Source organism: Chrysemys picta, chromosome 2 (assembly GCF_011386835.1).
Source record: "Chrysemys picta bellii isolate R12L10 chromosome 2, ASM1138683v2, whole genome shotgun sequence".
Taxonomy (NCBI): Eukaryota; Metazoa; Chordata; order Testudines; family Emydidae; genus Chrysemys; species Chrysemys picta.
In genome coordinates this window covers 34,998,035-35,024,228 of record NC_088792.1, presented here as the reverse complement: position 1 = coordinate 35,024,228, position 26,194 = coordinate 34,998,035, and the positions used below count along the sequence as shown (strand labels likewise).

General features: G+C 45.8%; 1 protein-coding gene across 1 annotated transcript; it reads right to left on the bottom strand.

Moving 5' to 3' along the window:
• Positions 1-10,540: 10,540 nt before the first annotated feature.
• LOC101936877 (patched domain-containing protein 3) lies at positions 10,541-23,353 on the bottom strand. Its single transcript, XM_065582925.1, has 4 exons — positions 22,128-23,353; positions 21,393-21,514; positions 13,638-13,783; positions 10,541-12,991 (listed from the first exon to the last, which is right to left on the bottom strand). Exons 1-4 carry the CDS (start codon positions 22,992-22,994, stop codon positions 11,145-11,147), a joined length of 2,982 nt encoding a protein of 993 aa, XP_065438997.1. The 5' UTR covers positions 22,995-23,353; the 3' UTR covers positions 10,541-11,144.
• Positions 23,354-26,194: the final 2,841 nt, after the last annotated feature.

The window sequence follows — 26,194 nt, the reverse complement described above, 5'->3', positions numbered from 1 at the left end:
CTCCGTCCTATTCACCCCTGCCCCCATCACTCACCCTTATGGCTGGTAAGAAGTGAGGGGCCATGGCTCCCTGACTGCCCCCCCCCCACGTTCTGGCACCCCTGGTCTATGCCCTATCCTGTCATCAATCTCTTGGGAGTCCTGCAGTGGGCTGGGCCAAAAGGACTCACATAGTTCTTTTCCTAAGACATTTTCTCACTTACATCAAATTACCAGCGTAAATAGCCCTCCAGGCCAGAGGATCCAACATTCACAGAACTAGAAGGTGCTCTTCCCTTTGTTCCCTAAGGCCTGGTCTACACTATGAGGTTAGGTCAAATTTAGCCACGTTAGGTCGTATTAGCAATACGGCTACACAACCAACCCCGTTCTGCTGACCTAAAGGACTCTTAAAATCGACTGCTTAAAACCTTCCTGGGTCGAATTTGGGGTAGTGCAGATGCAGCACTGTGCAAGTAGATGGTATTGGCCTCCGGGAGCTATCCCAGCGTGCTCCAATGTGACCACTCTGGATAGCACTTTCAACTCCGATGCACTAGCCAGGTACACAGGAAAAGCCCCGGGAACTTTTGCATTTAGTTTCCTGTTGGTCAGCATGGTGAGCTCAGCAGAACAGGTGACCGTGCAATCCCAGAATCGCAAACCAGCTCCAGCATGGAGCGAATGGGAGAAACTGGATCTGATTGCTGTATGGGGAGAAGAATCTGTGCAGGCAGAACTCTGATCCGGCAGAAGAAATGCTGATATATATGTCAAAAATCACACAGGGCATGGTGGACAGAGGCTACACCAGGGACACACAGCAGTGCCGCATGAAAATTAAGGAGCTCAGGCAAGCCTACCAAAAGATAAAGGAGGAAAACGATTGCTCCAGGTCAGAGCCCCAGACATGCTGCTTCTATGATCAGCTGCATGCCATTCTAGGGGGGGGCCCTACCACTACCGTGGACATCTGCAAGGGGGGAGCCTCATGCAACATGGATGAGGATTTTGTGGATGAGGAAGAGGAGAATACGCAGCAGGCAAGTGGAGAATCCATTCTCCCCAGCAGCCAGGACCTTTTCATCACCCTGGAGCCAATGCCCTCCCAGGGTGAATTGTTCTCGGATCCTGAAGGCGGAAAAGGCACCTCTGGTGAGTGCACATTTGTAACTACATTACGGGGGTTAAAAGCAATTGTGTTTAATGTTTGATTTGCCCTGAACAATTGGGATGCATTCCAGGCCAGTATAGCTACTGGAAAAGTCTGTTAACGTTTCTGGGGATGGAGCGGGAATCCTCCAGGGACATCTCCATGAAGCTCTCCTGGAGGTACTCTGAAAGCCTTTACTGAAGATTCCTGGGGAGGGTTGCCTTATTTTGTCCTCCACAGTAGGCCACTTTACCATGCCAAGCCAGTAGCAAGTGCTCTGGAATCATTGCAGCACAAAGCATGGCAGCGAATGGTCCTGAGTTTTGGTCACTTTCATGCAACATTCGGTCTTTATCTTTCTGTGTCAGCCTCAGGAGAGTGATATCATTCCTGGTCACTTGATTGAAATAGGGGAATTTTTGTAAAGGAACAATAATCCCCTCTGTTTGGTGATCCCTGGCACATTAGACCCCGGTCATGCTGGGCTGTTTGCGCTTGGCTAAAAGGGATCATCCCAGAGAATAGCTACGTGTGGGTGTGGGGAGGGGAGGGAGGATGGGTGTGCTGCACATCCACCCTGAAACCCACAGCCTCTCCTTTAAAACGGCAAAACCAACTGGCATTGGTTGATATGGGAAAGAAGGGCGCTGCAGTTTGAACCATTTTCACATGTTATGAACGTGGAAGAAGTCAACCCCGCGTACCCTTTGGCTTACCATGACTGCCTGGAAACAGAATTCTGTTGCCCAGCCATGTGTGATGTGTCATCATACTAGCAGGTGCTCAATATAAAAGGCAAAATGCAACCTTGTACCTAAAACACATGTGCTGTCTGCTATGAATTGCTTGATTCATTGTGAGAGTCTCCCTTTTGTTCTCAGAAATGTATCTTCTTAAATTCTACTCTCCCTTCTTTTCCCCACTGCAGCTGCAAGTGTTTCTATGCTCCCCGTATCAACTCCATCCCTGAGGTTATCGCAGATTAGAAGGCGAAAAAACGCACTCACAATGACATGTTTTCAGAGCTCATGCAGTCCTCCCACACTGATAGGGCACAGTTGAATGCATGAAGGCATTCGGTGGCAGAGGCCAGGAAAGAATACAGTGAGTGTGATCAGAACACGCAGAAGGAAATGCTGAGGCTAATGGGGGAGCAAACAGACATGATGAGGCATCTGGTGGAACTTCAGGAAAGACAACTAGAGTACAGACCCCCACTGCATCCATTGTGTAACTGCCTGCCCACCCCGGCAAGTTCCATAGCCTCCTCACCCAGATGTCCAAGAACGTAGAGGGAGGCTCCGGGCACCCAGACACTCAACTCCAGAGGATGGCCCAAGCAACCGAAATCTGTCATTCAAACAGCTTTAATTTGTAGCGTGGCTACAATAAGCAATGTGGCCTTGTCCTTCCCTCCTCCCCCACCCCATCCAGGCTACCTTTTACTAGTCAGTGATTTTACTAGTCAATGGATTCAGAACAATAGGGACTTTATTTCCTGTGCCAGCTGTGGTTGAAGGGGGGGAGGTGGATTGGCTTACAGGGAAGTACATTCAACAAACGGGGCAGCTTTGCATCAAGGACAAACACACACAACTGTCACACCATAGCCTGGTCAGTCATGAAACTGTTTTTCAAAGCCTCTCTGATGCTCACTGTGCCTCGGTGTGCTCTTCTAATTGCCCTGGTGTCTGGCTGTTCAAAATTGGCTGCCAGGCGATTTCCCTCAATCTCCCACCCCGCCATAAACGTCTCCCCCTTACTCTCACAGATATTATGAAGCACACAGCAAGCAGCAATAGGAATATTGGTTGTGCTGAGGTCTAACCTACTCAGCAAACAGTGCTAGCACCCTTTGTGTCCAAAGGCACATTCTACCACCATTCTGCACTTGCTCAGCCTATAGTTGAACTGCTCCTTACTACTGTCCAGGCTGCCTGTGTATGGCTTCATGGGACATGGGAGCAAGGGGTAGGCTGGGTTCCCAAGGATAACTATTGGCATTTCAACATCCCCAATGGTAATTTTCTAGTCTGGGAAGAAAGTCCCTTCTTGCAGCTTTTTGAACAGCCCGGAGTTCCGAAAGATGCAAGCATCATGCAACTTTCCTGACCATCCCATGCTGATGTCAGTGAAACGGCCCTTGTGATCCACCAGTGCTTGCAGCACTAGTGAGAAGTATCCCTTGCGGTTTATGTAGTGTTTGGCAAGGTAGTGCCAAGATAGGGATATGGGTTCCATCTATCGCCCTCACCATAGTTAGGGAACCCCATTGCAGCAAAGCCATCCACTATGACCTGCATAGTTCCCAGAGTAACTACCCTTGTTAGCAGAAGGCGGTGAACAGCGGAGGCTAACCGAGGGAGTTTGTCTGGGAGTTCGCCTGGGGAGACCCCACTGAGGCTTTCATCTTGTGGGCTTCTCTTAGTAGTTTCTGCTATAGCTGAGGAAGCTCTTAGAAGGAAGGTAATATGGATGGTGAGCGTTCAGCTGTTGTTACCTGCACAGGTTGTGCCGTGTTTGTCTTTCTTCCACAGGACAGAAGCGACTTTGTCTGTACAAAGTGCAAGCTGGTCTCCATATTGGAAGAGAAGGTTCGAGGTCTGGAGAAACAAGTATCAACCCTGCGTTGCATAAGAGAAAATTAAGATTTCCTGTACAGATGTCAGAATATGTTTCTACAGGCACAATGTTCTGAAGAATCAGAGCAGGCTGCGCCGCACGGACAGAAGGATGGTGAAGAAATTTGGCAGCATGTGACCTCAAGAAGAAGAAAGAGGAGTGTCCATGTACCAGCAATGCAGATAAAGATGAGCAACCATTTTCATGTTCTCTCCACAGGTACTAATGCAGAAAGTGGACTAGATGATATATCTGAGGGAAGGGAGCAGAAGGAGACTCCACCGATTGGAAGGCATGAGATGCACTGTCCTAGGGATGGGGGTTCTACGACCACTGCTCCCAAGAGGAGGAGGAGGGTGATGGTGGTTGGGGACTCTCTCCTAAGAGGGACTGAGTCATCTATCTGCTGCCCCGACAGGGAAAACTGAGAGGTCTGCTGCTTGCCAGGAGTTAGGATTCACGATGTGACGGAGAGACTGACGAGACTCATCAAGCCCTCAGATCGCTACCCCTTCCTGCTTCTCCACATGGGCACCAATGATACTGCCAAGAATGACCTTGAGCGGATCACTGCAGGCTATGTGGCTCTGGGAAGAAGGATAAAGGAGTTTGAGGCGCAAGTGGTGTTCTCGTCCATCCTCCCTGTGGAAGGAAAAGACCCGGGTAGAGACCGTTGAATCATGGAAGTCAACAAATGGCTACGCAGGTGGTGTTGGAGAGAAGGCTTTGGATTCTTTGACCATGGGATGGTGTTCTGAGAGGAAGGAATGCTAGGCAGAGACAGACTCCACCTAAGGAAGAGAGGGAAGAGCATCTTCACAAGCAGGCTGGCTAACCTAGTGAAGAGGGCTTTAAACTAGGTTCACCAGGGGATGGAGACCAAAGCCCTGAGGTTACTGGGGAAATGGGATACCGGGAGGAAGCACGAGCAGGAGAGCGCAAGAGGGGAGGACTCCTGTCTCATACTGAGAAAGTGGGATGATCAGCGAGTTATCTTAAGTGCCTATACACAAATGCAAGAAGCCTGGGAAACAAGCAGGGAGAACTGGAAGTTCTGGCACAGTCAAGGAACTATGATGTGATTGGAATAACAGAGACTTGGTGGGATAACTCACATGACTGGAGAACTGTCATGGATGGATATAAACTGTTCAGGAAGGATAGGTGGGGCAGAAAAGGTCGGGGAGTTGCATTGTATGTAAGAGAGCAGTATGACTGCTCAGAGCTCCAGTATGAAACTGCAGAAAAACCTGAGAGTCTCTGGATTAAGTTTAGAAGTGTGAGCAACAAAGGTGATGTCGTGGTGGGAGTCTGCTATAGACCACCGGACCAGGGGGATGAGGTGGACAAGGCTTTCTTTTGGCAACTAACAAAAGTTACTAGATCGCAGGCCCTGGTTCTCATGGGAGACTTCAATCATCCTGATATCTGCTGGGAGAGCAATACAGCGGTGCACAGACAATCCAGGAAGTTTTTGGAAAGTGTATGGGACAATTTCCTGGTGCAAGTGCTGGAGGAACCAACTAGGGGCAGAGCTCTTCTTGACCTGCTGCTCACAAACCAGGAAGAATTAGTAGGGGAAACAAAGGTGGATGGGAACCTGGGAGGCAGTGACCATGAAATGGTCTAGTTCAGGATCCTGACACAAGGAAGAAAGGAGAGCAGCAGAATACGGACCCTGGACTTCAGAAAAGCAGACTGACTCCCTCAGGGAACTGATGGCAGGATCCCCTGTGAGAATAACATGAGGGGGAAAGGAGTCCAAGAGAGCTGGCTATATTTTAAAGAATCCTTATTGAGGTTGCAGGAACAAACCATCCCGATGTGTAGAAAGAATAGTAAATATGGCAGGCGATTAGCTTGGCTTAACAGTGAAATTCTTGCTGATCTTAAACGGACAAAAGAAGCTTACAAGAAGTGGAAGGTTGGACAAATGACCAGGGAGGAGTATAAAAATATTGCTCAGACATGCAGGAGTGAAATCAGGAAGGCCAAATCACACTTGGAGTTGCAGCTAGCAAGAGATGTTAAGAGTAACAAGAAGGGTTCCTTCAGGTATGTTAGCAACAAGAAGAAAGTCAAGGAAAGTGTGGGCCCCTTACTGACTGAGGGAGGCAACCTAGTGACAGAGGATGTGGAAAAAGCTAATGTACTCAATGCTTTTTTTACCTCTGTCTTCATGAACAAGGTCAGCTCCCAGACTACTGCAGTGGGCGGCACAGCATGGGGAGGAGATGACCAGCCCTCATAGACTTTGAGGTCAGAAGGGACCATTATGATCATCTGGTCTGACCCCCTGCATGCTGCAGGCCATAAAACTGTCCCTACCCCTTCCCTGGACTCTGCTGTTGAAGTCCCCAATCCTGTTTTTAGTGACTTCAATCGGCAGAGACCCTCCTGCTAGAGATCCCTGCCCCATGCTGCGGAGGAAGGCGAAAAACCTCCAGAGGCTCAGCCAATCTGCCCTGGAGGAAAATTCCTTCCCGACCCCAAATATGGCGATCAGTAAGACCCCGAGCATATAGGCAAGAGTCTCCAGCCTGACCCCTGTTAGCCATTATACTATTTACCTACCATTTCTTGGTTTTCCTTGACTACTATGTTTTACCATTAAACCATTCCCTCCATAAACTTATCTAACTTAATCTTAAAACCAGACAGGTCCGTCGCCCCCACCGTTTCCCTCGGAAGGCCGTTCCAATATTTCACCCCTCTGACGGTCAGAAACCTACGTCTAATTTCAAGCCTGAACTTCCCCACAGCCAGTTTATATCCATTAGTTCTCGTGTCCACATTAGTACTAAGCTTGAATAATTCTTCTCCCTCCCTTGTATTAATCCCTCTAATATATTTATAGATAGCAATCATATCCCCCCTCAGCCTTCGCTTTGTCAGACTAAACAACCCAAGCTCCTCTAGTCTCCTTTCATACGACAGCTTTTCCATTCCTCTGATCATCCTAGTGGCCCTTCTCTGCACCCGTTCCAGTTTGAGTTCATCTTTTTTAAACATGGGAGACCAGAACTGCACACAGTACTCCAAATGAGGTCTCACCAGCGCCTTGTACAACGGAAGCAGGACCTCCTTATCCCTACTAGATATACCTCGCCTAATGCATCCCAAGACAGCATTGGCTTTTTTCACCGTCACGTCACATTGTCGACTCATAGAATCATAGAATCATAGAATATCAGAGTTGGAAGGGACCTCAAGAGGTCATCTAGTCCAACCCCCTGCTCAAAGCAGGACCAATTCCCAGCTAAATCATCCCAGCCAGGGCTTTGTCAAGCCGGGCCTTAAAAACCTCCAAGGAAGGAGACTCCACCACCTCCCTAGGTAACGCATTCCAGTGTTTCACCACCCTCCTAGTGAAATAGTTTTTCCTGATATCCAACCTGGACTTCCCCCACCGCAACTTGAGACCATTGCTCCTTGTTCTGTCATCTGCCACCACTGAGAACAGCCGAGCTCCATCCTCTTTGGAACCCCCATAGTCATCCTGCGGTCTACAAGGACCCCTAGGTCCTTCTCCTCTTCCGTTACTTCTAACCAATGCGTCCCCATCTTGTATCTAAAATTGTTATTAGTGATCCCCAAATGTGCAAGTGCCCCTATGTGGGCCCAGTGCAGATTTTCCCTGAGGCGTGCGAGCTGCAACTGAGGAAAGGCAGTATGCTTTGGACTAGATAACCTCCTGAGGTCCCTTCCAACCCTGATATTCTATGATTCTAAGGTTGGCTACTTGGATCACAGCAGCCCTCCATGATAGATTTGCCCACTCCGAATTGATTCCCGACTGACCAGTAGCAGTCAGGCATTGCAAGCTTCCACGGGGATATTGCCACTTGCTTCTCAACTGTCAGAGCAGGTCTCATCTTGGTATTCCTGCGCTTCAGGGTGGGGGAAAGCAACTCACACAGTTCCATGAAAGCGGCCTTATGCATGCGAAAGTTTTGCAGACACTGAGAATCACCCATACCTGCAACACTATGCGGTCCCACCAGTCTGTGCTTGTTTGCTGGGTCTAGAATCGGCGTTCCACTGTATCAACCTGCCCCACTGCCACCATGATGTCCCAATTGCCACATCCTGTGCTTTCAGGAACATCTGTGTTCAGGTCGTCCTCACAATCATCCTTGTGCTGGCGGCTCCTAGTCAGGCTCTGCACATACTGCAGGATAATGCATGAGATGTTTACAATGCTCACAAAAGCAGTGTGCAGCTGAGCGGGCTCCATGCTTGCCATGCTATGGGAGGTGGTGGAATCTCCTTCCTTAGAGGTTTTTAAGGTCAGGCTTGACAAAGCCCTGGCTGGGATGATTTAGTTGGGAATTGGTCCTGCTTTGAGCAGGGGGTTGGACTAGATGACCTCCTGAAGTCCCTTCCAACCCTGACATTCTATGATTCTAACCCAGGAAAAAAGGCGCTAAATGATTGTTTGCCATTGCTTTCAAGAAGGGAGGGAAGGAGGGGAGACTGACGACGTACCCAAAACCACCCGCAACAATGTTTTTGCCCCATCAGGCATTGGGAGCTTAACCCAGAATTCCAATGGGCAGCGGGGACTGTGGGATAGTACCCACAGTGCACCACTCCGTGAGTCGATGCTAGCCACGGTATTGAGGATGCACTCTGCTGACCTAATGCGCTTAGTGGGGACATGCACAATCGACTGTATACAATCGGTTGCTAACGATTGACTTCTATAAAATGGACCTAATTTCGTAGTGCAGACATGCTCTAAGTGATGGATACCTAGAATGTCTTTTTGCTCTCCTTTTATTTTCCAAACTCCATGGTCTTTGTCTCAAAATCCAGGAAGATTTCCTCAGAGTGCAGACTCTGCCCCCGTCTGGTCACTAAACTGTTTCCTCCACCGCTTGTTAGCTTGTATGCTTTGTTTACCTCATATGTAACTGTGCTTTCCTTGTCCTCTGCCTGAAAGCAAATGGGCTACATTCCTTTGTATAAGACAGGCTTGATTTTTGCACTGCCTCCAAAATACATTTAAAGAACATATTTGGGGCACATTTACATAACTGTTTATGGAGAACCCACACATACATCACACAATGATATTCCTGACCTGCACATCACTAGTTTACATACAATACCTTTTAAGATACATGTTATGATAATGGTGTGTCGGGGGTAGTGAGTGTGTCTTCCCTGATATGATTTATAGTATAGTGGGCCCTCTGCCAGTGGGCATTAAAAGACTTTTAGAATCACAACTTCATACTCCAGCTGCCAGGACAGACAGCTCTCCACAGCATGGTCAGTAGTTTTTGTCTGCCCTCTAATATTAATGTGCATTTAATATTTATCCATAGGTTCTCAAATATCACAGAAACAGCAAATCCTCTCTCAAGGGTCAGGGCCTTTCAGGAGACCGCCAGCCAAATACCCAGGTGTGCAGACTCTCAGGTATATGTGGAGGGAGGAAGCAAATACTGTCAGGATGATGATTGTAACATCAGAGCTACCGTCCCACTTCCAGTCTCCTCTGCTTTCTTCCACAATACTTGCGATGGCCCAAAGGGAGGGAAGTGGGCTGCCAGTCTGTCACCATCACCACAAAACTCATCTGACAGCAATCTGCCCTCACTGGAGGAATGATCTTCCTCTTTGTCCCCATCACAACTAGATGTGACTGACCAGTCTGGCTCTGCAGAACTCACCCCCACCCCCAGACTTCCCTTGAAGAACTGACAAGAGATGTTCTCCTCTCGAGCTTCTATAAAGAGGTTTTGTAGACCTTGAAAGGAATAAAAAAGGAACATGCCTCATGGATAAACAGGCAGCTGGCATGCCTCAGGGAAAATCTGCACTGGGCCCAGGTAGGAGGGAGGCGAAACACTGGAATGGGTTACCTAGAGAGGTGGTGGAATCTCCTTCCTTAGAGGTTTTTAAGGTCAAGTTTGACAAAGCCCTGGCTGGGATAATTTAGTTGGTGATTCGTCCTTGAGGAAGTGTTATTCCCTGGGAGGGGTTCAGCTGCCATACTGTCTTCCACGAGATGCACATCTGCAGCTGTCTGTTCGGTATGACACCAACAGTTCCATTCTCATGGCCTGCCTGGCAGAATCTTTCTAAATTGCTCCACCACCAATAACTAAACAGATGCTGCAGAAGAGTGGCTCTCAAGTTTTAGCCACTACTACCAGAGATCCCAAAACCATGTGTGCTGACCTGGGCTGTGTCCCAGGAGAAGATATTTCACTCTGTAACCAGCATCTGTATGTCCATCCAATATAATGCGTTCTCTCCGGTTGATTGTAGCCCATTGCTCCTGCAAACTCCAACACCTTGAAGGTGGCCTGTTCTTTACTATACATGGGCTGGGCCAAGCAGATTTCTCACAGGGAAACTGTGGCAACCCTTTCAAATGTCACCAAATCATTTGGTTATATTTGGGTCAGAAGGTGGCTATTAAACAGGGTGGCTGCTGGTGAAGCCAGATGGGTCAAAGGTGGCAACCCAGATGCCATCTTCTGCAATAGGTCCTGGGGTGCTCCTGGAGTTGTGCAATGACCTGTTGTTGCTGAGTTGCCAGTTGCTGCAGTACTTACGCACTGCTGCTGTTCCTAGGCCTGGTTTTCAATCAACCAAAATAACAATTTGTCAGCTTCCATGGTAATATAGGGCACCCTACATTTAATTTTCATAAGGAAGAACACTATGAGAAAGCCCAAATAATGCTGGCAGAATTTAACATGTCCTGGATTATATTTCTTTTGAAATATTTACTGGTCATTTAACAAAGAATATACAAAATCAACAGAATACACCCAACATATATCCTTTATAGAATACAGCAGAGTGGAAAATTTAAGGCTGGTGACTGGATTATGTAAAGTGGGATTATAATGAGTGACAAAATATTACATAGCAATGTGAAACTAGGTGGAGCTCTTAATTAATGATCTCCAAACTTCTTAATTTTTTCTGTAGCATTTTGGTAAAGGAAAGTGCAATTTCTGAAGGGGTTTTAGCTGGACTCTATTGAAACACTCTTTTAATTTTACCAACCAAAAAAAACTTTGTTAAAATACATTTAATTTTTTAATTTTGTGATATCATTTCACTTGACCCACACATTTTCTCTAATGATCTAAGTGTTTATCTAGATGAACAGTTTGTGCATGGCATACTGTGGTATAAATCTACAGCACACTTGCATGCTGTGCAGTAACTGTCCACATGGATCCTACTATGGTGTGTTAAAAGTTCCCTAGTGGGCTTCGAGCTACTCCCATTAAGTGTTAAACCTGAACAGTAGAAAACTGACATTTTCATACAATATAAATTTAAGTCTGGTGATTAATGTTTTGAAACCTTCAATGTGTACTTTTTGGCTCATATGCTGTATTTTAAATTGTAAAGAAATTTATGGGCAATCTGGATTTATTTTACCTTCATCATGAAGCTGTTTGATTTGTTTTTTGTACACCATTACTGCATTATTCTGATAGAGGCAGGAACTGCTGTCATGATTTTGTGAAACTGGAAAGAAATTGGAGCGGAGGTAGCCACTGTTTGGCTTTTCCATTCCTATATCATTTGGTTGTCTAATAGTATTGTCTTCTAGAAAATTGTCTCCATTACTATAAATCTGGTTTTCATAACACCCAACATTATTTGGATTTTGGCTGTTACTAAAAGAGTTGCTGTTTTCTCCTATTGTTTTTATATTTACTCTTTTGTTTGCTGATCTGCCACAAATTCCAAAAAATGTTAAAAATACCGGAATAAAAACAAGACCATGAACAGCTCCAAACAAGATAACAAGAAACATAATCTTAAAAAATGTTCTGAAGATGTACGTTTGTGCTGCAGACAGCACAATTACTCCTAATATAGTGGAGATAGCACCTTGTATCACGGGGTAGCCAAGAAGATAAAGTGCATCTACTGCCTTCTCATTCACAGTTGACTTTTCACTTGAAACAAATGCATAAGATATATGAGCAGAAAAATCTACTGAAAACCCGATGCAAATGACAAGGTTAATCATAGATATGGAATCAAGATTAACATCCCAGTATGTCATGAAACCAGCAACGCCAACAATAACAGAAGCAATAGCAAAAGTTACCCACAAGGAGCAGAGCAGATTGGGAATAAGCAGCAAGGAAACACACAACATAACTCCAGAAGCAATTCCAACATTCTGAATGGTGTTTGGCACTATTACAATATACTGATCATAGTATATAAATGCTGGGTGATATACCATTAATGGGATCTTACAGTCCTTGGCCAGGTCTCTTAATTGGTGTAAAAGGTTTTTCTCATCAACTGCAGTAGTAACGTTCACTGTTTGAATGAAAAAACGTGAGGCTGCTATTTCCTTATAGCGAATATCAATGTCCCATTCAAACTCTGGAAATAATTTAAATAGTTCAGATAAATTACCCATGAAAAACGCCTTAGTATCTATATTCAGTGAACCAATTCTAGCAACATTCGCATACATTCGTAGCCATGACTCTGACAGATTCCTGTCCACGTAGGAGTTATTTTCTAAAGACTCCATACAGTTCTCAATGTCATTACGAATGGATAGATTCCAATATGGTACATTTTCTGTGATAGTGACCATAATCCTAGGACCGTACTCTGAGAAATATTCATCTTCCCAATCATAATATTGAACAACATAAGAATCGTCACTAGCCAGATTTCGCAGGTCTATACCTTCCTTTATCTGAGTACACCCATAAATACTACTAGCCAGGAACCCTCCATACAGCAACACCACAAACACTTTGGTCCAGATCTTTGTAAGGAAAGGACCATAATATTTCCTAAAGAATTTGTTCATTGGATGTTCATCTTCTCCCACAGAAGATTTATCAGAAAAGCCTCCTACACAGCACATGTTGTACAAGTAGGAGCGATGAGGCTGAACAATGTCCTTCACTTTTGTGAAAATTAACCAGTGTCTGTTGCCTTCTTCCCTTTTACCATTTAAAGCAAGAACAGCTCCAAAGAATGTGATGTTGTATATATAGCAGAAGATGAAAGCAGTTCCTGTGTAGAGACAAAAGGACTTCACAGACTGAAAGGAAGTCATGATCCCTATGTAGAAGGCTAAAACATCAGTGAGAGTGGTGATTGTGATAGACACTGCTGCCTCTGCATAAGTTTCAGCCATCCGCTTTTCAACTTTATTTTTAGGATTAGTCTGTTGCCAGGAGGAGATCATAATGAACATGTCATCAACACCAACCCCTACAAAAGGGAAAAGGTGAATAGCTTATTGTACATACCATCAACATCAGTTTCTAATGGAAAATAGCAAAAATTCAAAATAAATAAGTTAAGCCAGTAAATGTAATGAAGAAAGCTGAGCAATAAGCATTGTGTTGATACGAAGTGAAGTTATGGACCCAGAGAAAATAGCTGCCCCCCCCCACACACACACTCATATATGACCTAATGTATTACATTTCCCATTGCACCTTGCCTTTAGGTGAGATTTCTCTCTCTCATTCTCTCTCTGTCTCTCTTTCACAACATTTCTCTGAAAGAGGAGCATGGCTGGGGCGATAAGGTATAGCCCTCACTCATGATACAGAAAATATAGAACAGCTTTCAGGAGCATGGATCCAGCTCCAATCTCACACTGAGTTGAATGGCCCTCTTATATTGTACCTTCCTCTATGACCATAGAGAACTGAGTCCCCCACCCCCTTTTTAAAAAAACATTCTGCACTGCTGAATACCAGAATGGGCAAACACCTTGAAAATGATGAATTTACTCAGTGGTCTTAACTTTTAATTGTGCTGATTCCTGATTCATGCAATGTTAAAATGGTCTCCTGCAAGGCATATTTTGCATTTCCACTTTTTCATCAAACCCATTTTTTTCACTTACCCAATATAAGAAATGGTGCATTTGCCACAGTCAAGACAAATGGTACCCCACAGAACAGCAGCAGTCCAAAGCTGCTTAGCACAGCTAACCCAGAAGACAGCACTCCAAATGCTGCAACCCACACTTTATTTCGTACACAGTCAACCCTGGAAAATTGTGTAAAAAGCATCTTGTTTAGATTTTTTCATGCTTATATATATGCAATAGCATGCAAAATCCTTCTAATATAACAATTATAATTATCATGTTTTATCAAAGCAATTTTGAAAGCATGATTCTCATTAATACTTTACTAAGAGCACCAGGAACAAACATTTTAAAATCACACCATGGGCCAAATCAGTCCCCAGTTTAACCAGCGCAACCACAGTGTAGTTGCATGAGTTTAACTGACAGCAGAATTGTTGTCTCTCTCTCTTCCCCCATCGTACAAGGATGGATAAAAGTCAAAGTATTATGATGCTACCTACTGGGAAACAAAGAGTTGTGAACTCTGCCCTGCTTATGTAAACCTCAACCAGATCCTTTTCTTTCAGTTTTCTTTGCCTCCTTGCCTTGGAAGTGTGGAGTCCTTTCTCCAGTTCTCTTTCTCCTTCTCCTTCTCTCTCACTATCTTGCAGAGATAATAAGGAAAAAAGAGAAGATAAGAAAAAGGAAAGAAAATGGACATAGGCAAGAAAGCAGAGGGCTCTGTTTTAGTCTGGAGAGAAAGAGTGAAAGGCAGAGCTCTGAGCTCTGCCACTCAGTTTCTGCCTTTTGCAGGAAGGGAAAGGCTCAGCTAGCACAGCCATTCAATTGGACATTGTCTGAAGTAGTTTCCAGGATGTCTAGTCTTTGGCTCTCTTATGAGCAACAAGTTGGCTCCCGTGATGAGAGTATGTGGGCCGCAGCATGCTGCCTCTCTGCCAGACTAATATTAGCACCCTGCTTCAAGCTTCAGCCCTGCTTCACAGCTTACACAGCTGTGTAATAGCTTCTCTATCCTTCACAGAGTCCAGGGGTCTCCCAGCTGGTCCTCATGCTAGTGAGTCCAAAACTGATTAAGATTATCAGGAGCCAATTATTTTTCTTTTGGCCCCTTTGTTTAATACGTTGCTTGGAAAAGTATGCAGGTTATGTTGGGAATGTATATTTTAGTTTGGTGTGAAATAAATGCTTTTAGTGCATCTTAGTCCTTTATAAATGAAAACACAGGGCTTGATCTGGCAAGATCCTGAGGACTATCAATTCCCACTGAAATTAATAGGAGTAAAGAGGACTCCGTCTCTGTCTACAGAATTCCTTTATACCATGCCTAGCAAGGCAGTATCTAAGCATCTTGCAAGAGATGCTCAGTGCCTCACAGAATCAACCCTTTTAGCTATGAAAATGTCCTGCTGATCATTCACACCTGACTAGTGCGTGGCTATAGGAATTGTTTCTTTAAATCTCTTGCAGAAAACCAGGCATGAAAGGGCTGGGGAAAGTTGTAGATTGAAACTTTACAGTGAAGCAGAGAGGAACAGAATGGTTTTAGTGATAATATTGTTTTACTTATTCTAATAAAGCTTTTCTGCTCTTAGGATACAATATTTCTTTCTGTGATTCTTTACATATGCCATATTACATGGTGTCAGAAGTTGACTAATTCTGGACATAAATAAGAGGAAAAGAAAATGCCAAAGTTCCTGCTCTCCACAAGTCTTGGAAAGCACATGGAATGGCCTGAGAGGAAGGAGCACATCACAAGATCCTGAGCCATAATGTAGCTTACACAGGGAACAGCAATGCCTAGAGAAGTTCATTAGGAGTGAAACTGTAACTGTTTATAAATGAATTAAAAACTGGGTAATTGACAGGTTGTAAATGGGGACTCATCATCAAGCAACTGTGTGTCTAGTGGGGTCCCATTGCGAACAGCTCTTGGCCTTGTGCTATTTATCAATGGCATGGAAGGAAACATAAAATCATCAGTAAGGCTAAGATTTTGTCAAGGTTATTTTTAGTAAAAGTCATAGACAGATCACGGGTAATAAACAAAAATTCATGGAAACCTGAGCCCTGTCCCTGATTTTTACTAAAAATGACTTTGACAAAATGGGGGTGGGTGAGGTGGGTGTCCAGCACCCACAGCTGCTGTGGCTCCAGGGTCCCCCACGTGCCCATGGTGGTTCAAAGATCCTGGGACCTCCACCAACATCCACACCACCGTGGGCCTCACCTGCTGCCCATGGTGTCTGGGGGCTTTGGGGGTCCCCACACCACCCACACCAACTGGGAGCTGCCAGGGCCTCCCCTGCTGCCCACGCTGCCTGGGAACTGCCAGGTTTCCCCCCCCACATCACCTGTGGTGGTTGGGAGTTGCGAGGTTCCCCCTGCCGCCCATGGAGGCTGGGAGTTCCAGGGTCCCCCTTGTCACCGTGGTAGCTGGGAGCTCCTGGGATCCACCCTACCGCCTGTGGTGCCTGAGAGCTGAAGGATCCCCCTGCCGCCTGTGGTGGCTGGGAGCTGCAGGGTACCCTTGCTGCCCACGGAGGCTGGGGGCTGTCAGGGGTCCCCTGCCGCCATTCAGAACTTTGGGCCCATGGCTGGTAGTTCTGGGGGGGGAGCCTCGGTGCCTGCGGCAGTTGAGAGCTCCTCCTGGTGGCTGACAGCTCCAGCCCAGCTGCCCTGGGTCTGAAGTGGAAAATTTTACAGAGGTCTCTGGAAGTCATGGATTCCATCCTCTGTGACATAATCTTAGTCTTAATTATCACTTATAAAGTTCACAGATGACACAAAGCTTGGGGGAATGGTAAATAATGAAGTGAACAGGTTACTGATACAGAGATCTGGATCTTTTGGTAAGCTGGGTGCAAGCTAATAATGTGTTTTAATAAGGCCAAAAGTTAAGGTTAAAGTTATAAAGTTAAAACCAAAAGTAAAGTTATAGACCTAGGAACAAAGTCTGTAGCCCATTCTTCCAGGATGGGAGACTCTATTCTGGGAAGCAGTGACTCTGAAAAATACTTGAGGATCATAGTGCATAATCAGCTGAACATCAGTTGCCAGTGCAACGCTTTGGCCAATAACGGTAGTGCGCTCCTTCGATGTATAAATGGGAATATCAAGTAGAAGTAGGGAGGTTATATTACCTCTATATTTGGCACTGGTGTGACTTCTGCTAGAATACTCTATCCAGTTCTGGTATCCACATTTCAAGAAAGATGTTGATAAACTGGAAAGAGTTCAGAGAACATCCACAAGAATGGAAACACAACATATATGGCCCACAATGTGTTATGTGGTCCACATCCAATACTACCTGTATGGCCTTGAGGATGTCACATGGGCCTCAGCTCTGTGCTGATTGGGCCACAAGCAGCTTGTGGGATTCAGGCTGAGAACCACTGGCCCACACAGTAGAAGCATATATAGAAAAAGTAATAAGGACATTTGAACATGTCCATGGAAGAAAAGAAGTCAAGGAAATATCCCAAGCAAGGATGAGTGCCTATTTTCTGGGATCTCTGTTCAAAGACAGCATTCATAGACAAATTAGAGGATTGGGCAGAAAAAAACCTGATGAGGTTCAACAAGGACAAGTGCAGAGTCCTGCACTTAGGACGGAAGAATCCCATGCACTGCTACAGACTAGGGACCGAATGGCTAGGTAGCAGTTCTGCTGAAAAGGACCTAGGGGTCACAGTGGACGAGAAGCTGGATATGAGTCAACAGTGTGCTCTTGTTGCCAAGAAGGCTAACGGCATTTTGGGCTGTATAAGTAGGGGCATTGCCAGCAGATCGAGGCACGTGATCGTTCCCCTTTATTCGACATTGGTGAGGCCTCATCTGGAATACTGTGTCCAGTTTTGGGCCCCACACTACAAGAAGGATGTGGAAAAATTAGAAAGAGTCCAGCGGAGGGCAACAAAAATGATTAGGGGTCTGGAGCACATGACTTATGAGGAGAGGCTGAGAGAACTGGGATTGTTTAGTCTCCAGAAGAGAAGAATGAGGGGGGATTTGATAGCAGCCTTCAACTACCTGAAGGGGGGTTCCAAAGAGGATGGAGCTCGGCTGTTCTCAGTGGTGGCAGATGACAGAACAAGGAGCAATGGTCTCAAGTTGCGGTGGGGGAGGTCCAGGTTGGATATCAGGAAAAACTATTTCACTAGGAGGGTGGTGAAACACTGGAATGCGTTACCTAGGGAGGTGGTGGAGTCTCCTTCCTTGGAGGTTTTTAAGGCCCGGCTTGACAAAGCCCTGGCTGGGATGATTTAGCTGGGAATTGGTCCTGCTTTGAGCAGGGGGTTGGACTAGATGACCTCTTGAGGTCCCTTCCAACTCTGATATTCTATGATTCTATGATTCTATGTACAGGCTTGGATCTCAAGATTTCAATATTATAGTTAAATTTAAAATTGATTCAGGCGCAGAAACAACCTTGATTTGTAAAGAAACTTTTAAGGTAGTATGCTCAATAGCCCAGGGCAAAAAATAAATTGGTGGGTCAGTTCAAAGTCTGTACTATCTACAAGATTAAGTGTTGTTTGATCTGTTTCTCATTTGTGGATTGTAAACTTGTGGACCAAACCATAATCTGTGGAGATGGTTCTCAGAAAATGCTATAAATAATCAGTATGGTGGCCCAGCATAGAGCAGGACTTAAAACACAAGGCGGAATCATGTTAATTTTGTGGACTTCCTTTTGTGCTCACAGAAGGACTGATCACGTGGTAGATTTATAAAATTTGTATCTGTTCCAAAATCTTTCATAAATCAAAAAGGCCATGCTAAAAAATAAACTGTTCAGCCATTTAGATACAGGATATAACGTGAGCAAAATAGCTCTGTTGTAAAAGTTAAGTATTTAAGTAATGTAAATAAGCAAAAGTCAATTACGGCTAACATATTCATTCCCTGATAGTTCATAGACCACAAATGGATGTTCTGAATTGGGGACAGAGGCCAAATTAGTCTATTTGTGTCATGTTTAATCTGACTTGTTAAGAAACTAACTTAAAAAAAGATTGATTTGTGTTTTTAAACGTTTTAGGGATAGTTATGAGATTAAAGAATTAAAGTTATCTTAAATTTGGTTAAGAAAATAATATATTTTCTTTATGATTTGAGGCTAGTAAGGAAAAGGCCCCAATCAACTAGTAAAAGAAGGCTCTGAGAATGATGAGTTATAAGAATGTAGTGGGGGAAGGATGTATGGTTCAAAAGGTAACTATAAAATAAAGAGCGGCAATAACAAGAAAAAAAAAAAGGTGTCTTAAAAGAAACAAGCACAAATCTTCCCACTCTTCTGCTGGTAGGAAAAGTAGGGTGGAGAAGATAAGAAAGGAAGACTGTAGAGGAAGGAAAGTAAGGATAAACTGCCTGAAATTGGGGATATATATATATATATATATATATATATATATATATATATATATATTTTTTTTTGCTAATGTTAGTAGGTTAGCTGAAAGGGAAAGAAGAGAGCTGTGAATCTGAAGAATCTTTATCAGATCAGGGCCAATCAAGCTGGGGCAGACCAGAATGAGAGGACTATTCTCTGGTCTGGTACGTCTGTAGTATAATTGATCATATCCTTATGGATGTGTGTTACTGTGTTGGATGTAGTAAATTGTTTATTGTCTAGGCTTTTTAGATGTGTTTAAAACAATTGTAGAAACAGTAGTTGGCCTTTGGATTTATTTAAAGGAATTTATGGTTAAGTTAATATCTAGTGTTGCCCTATCATAAATAATAACACCAGTCCAGGGATAGTTAGAAGACTAAACCTTTCCGAATTTAGCTTTTATTAAAAATGGAAAACACATTCTTCTATATTTGGAAAAGTTCATTTTCTTGTTTTTGTTTTACATGAAATGTTAGTGTATTGAATCCCAAAACCTTCAGAAAAATGTTCTAGAAGATTCACAAATGACAAACTACCATAAAGAGACTTGTCTTTGTTTCAAAATGTTTTCTTCAAATCAAGGATAACATACTAAAATGTTGATCTTATATAGGCCAAAACTACAGATAGATGCATAGGTGCAGGAGGGAAAGATTTTCACGTTGGAACCTGGCAGCCTAGAAACTCATTTTGGTCACCGTGAACTGCCTCAAATCCATATTTTCAGATTGTCCTGCAAGATAGCAGGAGTAACTAGATATATAGGAAATGGTACCTGCACATCCTGATGGAGGACAGCATCAGTTGCAAAGAAGCTTATGAATGGCACCCCACTTATTTTTCACTTTCATTCTTTTTTGCTCCATTTTGTGTCAGTGTTCAAACTTAGGGTACATAGAAAACACTGCCTAGTCTACACACCTGTGATGGATATCTGAACACCTACTGTCATGGCCAAGGACCTCTGTACCCTGTATGTGCTACTGCAGAATTAGTCCCTCTATGTGCTAAATTACTTCAGTAATAATGTTTTCATTTAATGCATCTGCTTTTCATTACCAAATTTGTAACAAGTCACATTCGGTGGGGAGGGATAGCTCAGTGATTTGAGCATGGGCCTGCTAAACCCAGGTTATGAGCTCAATCCCTAAGAGGGCCATTTGGGGCAAAAATCTGTCCGGGGATTAGTCCCCCTTTGAGCAGGGGGTTGGACTAGATAACCGCCTGAGGTCCCTTCCAACCTTGATATTCTATGATTCTCTTTAAAATATATGTATTAGTGGTATTCCTGCAAATCCTTACTCGTGTAAGTAGTTCTTATTCAGGCAAAATGTCTCACTTCACTATAGCTGCTCACGTGAGTATAACTTGAAGGATCACCCACAATTTTTGTATCAATATTCCACAGCATATTTTAATTATTGGTAGTAGTTGTATTGGGGTAGCAATAGAGACCGTAATCAAGGACCAGGGCAGGGGTCAGCAACCTGCAGCATACATGCCAAAGGTGGCACGCGAGCTGATTTTTAGTGGCACTGTGCTGCCAGCCGGGGTCCCAGCCGCCGGCCCCGCTCAACCCGCTGCCTGCCTGGATGGACAGAACCCTGGGCTGGCAGCGGGCTGAGCGGGGCTGGTGGCTAGGACCCTGGCTGTCAGGGGATGGCAGACGGAACCCCAGACTAGCAGCGTGCTGAGTGGTCTCAGGTTCCGTCTGCCACCCCCGCAGCCAGTCTGGGGTTCCATCCACCGGCTCCTACGAGCCGGGGTTCTGGCTGCCAGCCCCGCTCAGCCCACTGCCAGTTTGGGGTTCTGTCTGCCGGCCCCTGTAAATGTTAAATGTATTACTGGTACGCGAAACCTTAAATTACATCAAATAAATGAAGACTTGGCACATCACTTCTCAAAGGTTGTTGACCCCTGGACCAGGGCCTCATTGTGCGAGGCAAGAGGGTCCTTTCTGAAAGAACTAATTACGAATTCTTCTTTTTTCAGTTGGCTTAATCTAAGTTGGTATTTGTTTGAGGTTTGCAACTCTGAAATGTGGATTTAAATAGATGGAAAAATAATTTAAATGATTTGAAAAAAATACAAAGAAATCTGTTTGGCATATTTTAAAATTTAGTATTTAGTATGGTTGCTTGGCTAATGTAATCTTTTTTCTAATGTAGATACAGGTCGTCAGCAATATTTGAGTTATTAAAACATGAAAATATGTATAACTGTAAGATTCCTTTCCTGTATGGGAGTCAGACTAGATGACCCTTTCGGTCCCTTTTAACCCTATGATTCTATGTATGTTTTGATTCATTTCAGTAAAATGGAAAATATATAAAGGATATTGAAGAATAAGTTTGAAAGGCAATTAACAGAAAACAAGAGCTTACCTTAAACAAGAAGTAATGGCAAAGGTTATAGTTAGAAAGTATGTTATGGAAAACAGGGGGATCACTTTCCTGATATTTCCTTCAAACTCTTCCTGTCTGGATATTGAGGTAAAGTAAGCCACCTGCCATTAAAAAATATAATGGGTTAAATAAAAATTTTCTTTAGCCTTGTATTTTATACATAGCATTAAAATACTATAGGAATAGGGTTCAGATTGTTATTTTAGGCACTTCTATTTTAATATTATAATTATGATGTTAGCTGTAATTATCTACTGTAAACCCTAAGCTAAAAATCACATATTAAGGATAGGAAAAAATTAGCACACAGTTAAGTATTAATTAAAACTAATCATACAGTCCAAGAGAAGACGAATGACCCTGCGGCTGGGCCCCAGAACCAGCGCCCTGGCCTGAGCGCCGCCGAGCCGTGTGGGGGACCCAGCCGCATGGTGCAGCTCATGGGCCGGATTCAGTTCGCGGCCGTAGTTTGCCCACCCTGGCCTGGAGTGGACATTGCAACCTAACCAAGGGCAGGTGCAGCACAAGCGGCCCCTCCCTTCGGCATTTCAGCGCCTTTCCTCTCATTCCGGGTCCGGGTTTGGGTGCCGGGTTTGGGAACAGAGCCCGGCGCTCCGGCTCTCCCGCCCCCGAAGCGGGGAGGCTACAGCAGGAGGATCCCGCTGCAAACCCCGGGGAGGGCTCCGTACCCCAGGGGGCTGCTCGGCGCTGTACCTGGACAGAGGTGAGATTTAAAGCCTCCAGCTCAGCCGGGATGCGCTTGAGGAAGTTTTCCAGCCACTGCAAACTCCTCTCTCGGTCCGCGGCTTCGTCTTCTCTCAGGTAATAAACCAGCCTCAGGGCTTTGGCTGCCTGCACCCGGGAGGCGCCCGCTCCGCCAGCCAGCTGAACGCCTCCTAAGAAGGTGCCCATGAAAATGCTGCTCCCGAACACGGGGTACGTGAGCTGCGGGAGGAGGGTCTCTAGCCGGGCCGGCTCCCCCTGCACTGCAGCCAGGAGCGGGTTGGGGCTGCCGCAGGACCCGTTGCTCCGGACGCACAGGTCCGGGTAGGAGAGTTGGGTGCCCGGGTCCCCCCCGGGAACAGCGAGGCTCTGCACCGCCCCGTCCAGCCGCAGGAGCTCCCCGAAGGCTCCCGCCGTCAGGATGTTGTTGCCCGAGGCGGAGACCGCGATGAGGGAGGCGAAGGCGCCCTCTGTGAGCAGCCTCTGGCCGGAGAAGCGCTCGGAGTCGCGGGTCGGGAAATGCTCCTGGGCAAAGCGCCTCTCGCTCTTGGCGGGCCCCCCGAGCGGCGTGAACTGCCCCTCGATGTCATTGGCTTGTCTCTGCGGCAAGAAGAGGAAGCCCGCGCCGAGGCCGCCCGAGAGCAGCAGCGGGAGCAGCAGGAAGGGCCACGGGTGGGCGCCTATCAGCCCCCCGAGCCGGCCGAATCGCCGGCTGAGAAACAGGGCAAAGTTGTCGTGCGGGGGGATGGTCGGTTCGGGGCCGGGACCTGGTTCTGGGTCCAACTCAGAGCCCTTCTGCCCGCTGCCCCGCCTCTGCTGCTGGGTCCCGGCCTTCGCGCCCGGCTCTTCATGCCCCATGTCCTGTCCGCTGACCCCCGCTCCTGGCCCCCTGCGCCCCCTGGTTGCTCCTGGCCCCGCTCCCTGCCCCGGCGCTAACGTTCAGGGAAGGGGGGGCAGCTCTGCATCTCGCCTGCCCTCATCTGCACTTCGCTAGCTGCCTAAGGCCGCCGCGTGGGAGAGGAAAGAATTGTCTCTAAGCCCTGTGGTTCCATGGTCCTGCTCCTCTACCCACGTAGTGCCTGGGAGGAAAGGAAAAGTGACGGGTAAAGGCTGTGAATGTCTCGCTGGACTGTTATGGGTAGCGCTGCTGCAGTACTTGCCCCTCCTTCCAGTTTCTCTTAGATGATTAATTGTCCTGGGTAGGGCTTGTGTCATAAGGAAGTTCTCATAAATAATTATTTACTCACAGTATCTGGTGACTCCTGGCAATATACTTCCCCATGATTCCCTTGCTGATATGAGATTATATTGGACAATTCCCTTCCCACTAAAGATATAAAAAGAGAACTACTGAAATAACTAAGGCCAGGCCCATAGCTAGCAAAGAAAAGGCTATTAGGCTGCCCTGGGTGAGGCAGTAAAGATTTAAATGCTGCTGCAAAGATCATTTTCATGGTTCATCGCTTTGACTGTGTCACCCTTCTCTGCATCTCATTCCCTGGCTCCCCCTTCCATCACATTGAACATAAGCTACCTGTCTTCACTTTCAGGACTCTTCACAGCCTGTCTTATAGACTTTAAGGCCAGAAGGGAACATCATGATAATATAGTAGTCTTACCTCCTGCATATTGCAGGCTACAGAAGCTCGCCCGCCCACTCCTCTAATAGACCCATAACCTCTGGCTGAGTTACTGAAGTCCTCAAATCATGATTTAAATACTTCAAGTTACAGAGAATCCACTATTTACACCACTTTAAACTGTTAGTGACCCATGCCCCATGGTGTAGAGGAAAGCAAAAAACCCCTAGGGTCTCTGCCAGTCAGACCTGGGGGGAAACTCCTTCCCAACCCCAAATATGGCAGTCAGTTAGACTCTGAGCATTTCAGCAAGACCAAATGAAAGAATTCTCTGTACTAACTCAGAGCCCTCCCCATCTAGTGTCTGATCACTGGCCATTGGGGATATTTGCTACTAGCAGTCTCAGATTAACTATATATAAGGCTACGAGTTTGTCATGGAAGTCACAGATTCCGTGACTTTCCCTGACCTTCGTGACTTCTGCAGCGGCTGGTGCTGGCCCAGGGGCTTCCCAAGCCGGGCAGCCCGTGGACCAGCAGCAGCAGTTTGGGTGTGTGAGAGGGGGCTCAAGGCTAGGAGCAGGAGTTTGGGGGGCACTTACCTGGGAGGCTCCCCTGCAACTCCTAGGTGGCAGAGGAGCAGGGGGGGTCTCCACCCTGCACACTGCCAGTGCCCACAGGCCCTGCCCCCACAGCTCCCATTGGCTGTGGTTCCTGGCCAATGGGAGCTGCGGCAACCGGCACTTGTGGCGGGAGCAGTGGAGGAGCCCCTGCCCTGGCCCCTGCTTCCACCACCTAGGAGCTGCAGGGATGCAGAGCCGGATAGGGAGCCCTGCCAACCTCCCCTCCCTAGCACCAGCAGGGGTCCCGGGTCATGCACTGTGGCCCGGCCTCCTCTGCCCCAGCACCAGAGGGGGTCCTGGGTCACCTCAACCCCTGCTCCCAGCACCCATGGCATCCCCAATCTGCCCCGCCCACATTTTAGTCACGGTAGGTATTTTTAGTAAAAGGTCAGGGGCCCGTGAATTTTTGTTTATGCCCCATGACCTGTCCGTGACTTTTACTAAAAATACCCATGACAAAATTGTAGTCTTAGCTATATATCATTATAGGCAGTCTCATCATACCATTCCCTCCATAAACTTATCAAGAGCAATCTTGAAGCCAGTTAGGTTTTTTGCCTTCCTGCTCCCCCTTGGAAGGCTATTCCACAACTTCACTCCTCTGATGGTTAGAAACTTTCATCTAATTTCAAGCCTAAACTATTTGGTGGCCAGTTTATACCCATTTATTCTTGTGTCCATATTGGCGCTTAACTTAAATAACTCCTCTCCCTCCCTGGTATTTATTCCTCTGATGTATCTATAGAGAGCGATCATCTCTCCCCTCAGCCTTATTTGGTTAGGCTTTCTTAAACATGGAAGACGATTATTGCACACAGTATTCCAGATGAGGTCTCACCAGTGCCTTGTATAATGGTACTAACACTTCCCTATCTCCACTGGAAATACCTCCCCAATGCATCCTAAGGTCACATTAGCCTTTTCCATGGCCACATCACATTGGCAGCTCATAGTCATCCTATGATCAACCAATATATCCAGGTCTTTCTCCTCCTCTGTCTCTTCCAACTGGTAAGTCCCAAGCTTGTAGCAAAAATTCTTGGTGTTATTATGCATGACCTTACACTTTGGACTATTAAATTTCATCCCATTTCTATTACTCTAGTTTTCAAGGTCATCCAGATCTTCATTTATGTTATTCCGGTCCTTTGCATTGGCAATACCTCCCAACTTTGTGTCATCCATAAATTTTATTAGCACACTCCCACTTTTGTGCCAAGGTTATTAATAAAAATGTTAAATAAGCTAGATCCCAAGACCGATCCCTGAGGAACTCCATCAGTAACCTCCCTCAAGCCTGACAGTTCACCTTTCAATATGACCAATATTAAAAACTGAGGCAAAGTATTTGTTTAGTTGTTGGACCATGCCTAGACTATCTTTAATCTTCAGCCTATCTTCAGTGCTTAGCAGTTCCACTTCTTCTTTCCTTGTTCTTTTTATTTTTATGGCTATAGAACCTTTTACTGTGGGTTTTAATGTCCCTTGCAGGGTCCAACTGTGCTTGGCTTTTGGCAGTGCTCACCTTCTACTTACACTTTCTGACCTCCAAGAGATAGCTTTACTTGCTGATCCATCCCATCTTCCATTCCTTGTAGGCTTTCTGCTTCCTCATCCAGCTTGGTCTGCAACACTTCCCTATGATTCCCCCCACCCGCCCTTGCTTGGGATGCAGGTTGCAAATAGTTGCTTTATTCTCCATTTATCCTTCCTCCCACCTTTCTTTAGTCTGTTCTCTACCCCAATTCTTCTTTTTCTCCATTGCCCCCCATCCAAGCCCACCTCAATCCTTCAATTCTCTGCTTAATTCTTGTCCTTTTCACAGGATGGGGTGGATATTTAAGGAGTTCAAGTT

Excerpts from the sequence above, each read along its gene's own strand:
- LOC101936877 (XM_065582925.1), bottom strand. The coding sequence starts at position 22,994 with ATGGGGCATGAAGAGCCGGGCGCGAAGGCCGGGACCCAGCAGCAGAGG. Across the intron at positions 21,515-22,127 it reads TAAATCTCACCTCTGTCCAG|GTGGCTTACTTTACCTCAAT; the intron begins GTACAGCGCCGA and ends TTTTAATGGCAG. Across the intron at positions 12,992-13,637 it reads TGCACCATTTCTTATATTGG|GGGTTGGTGTTGATGACATG; the intron begins GTAAGTGAAAAA and ends TCCCTTTTGTAG.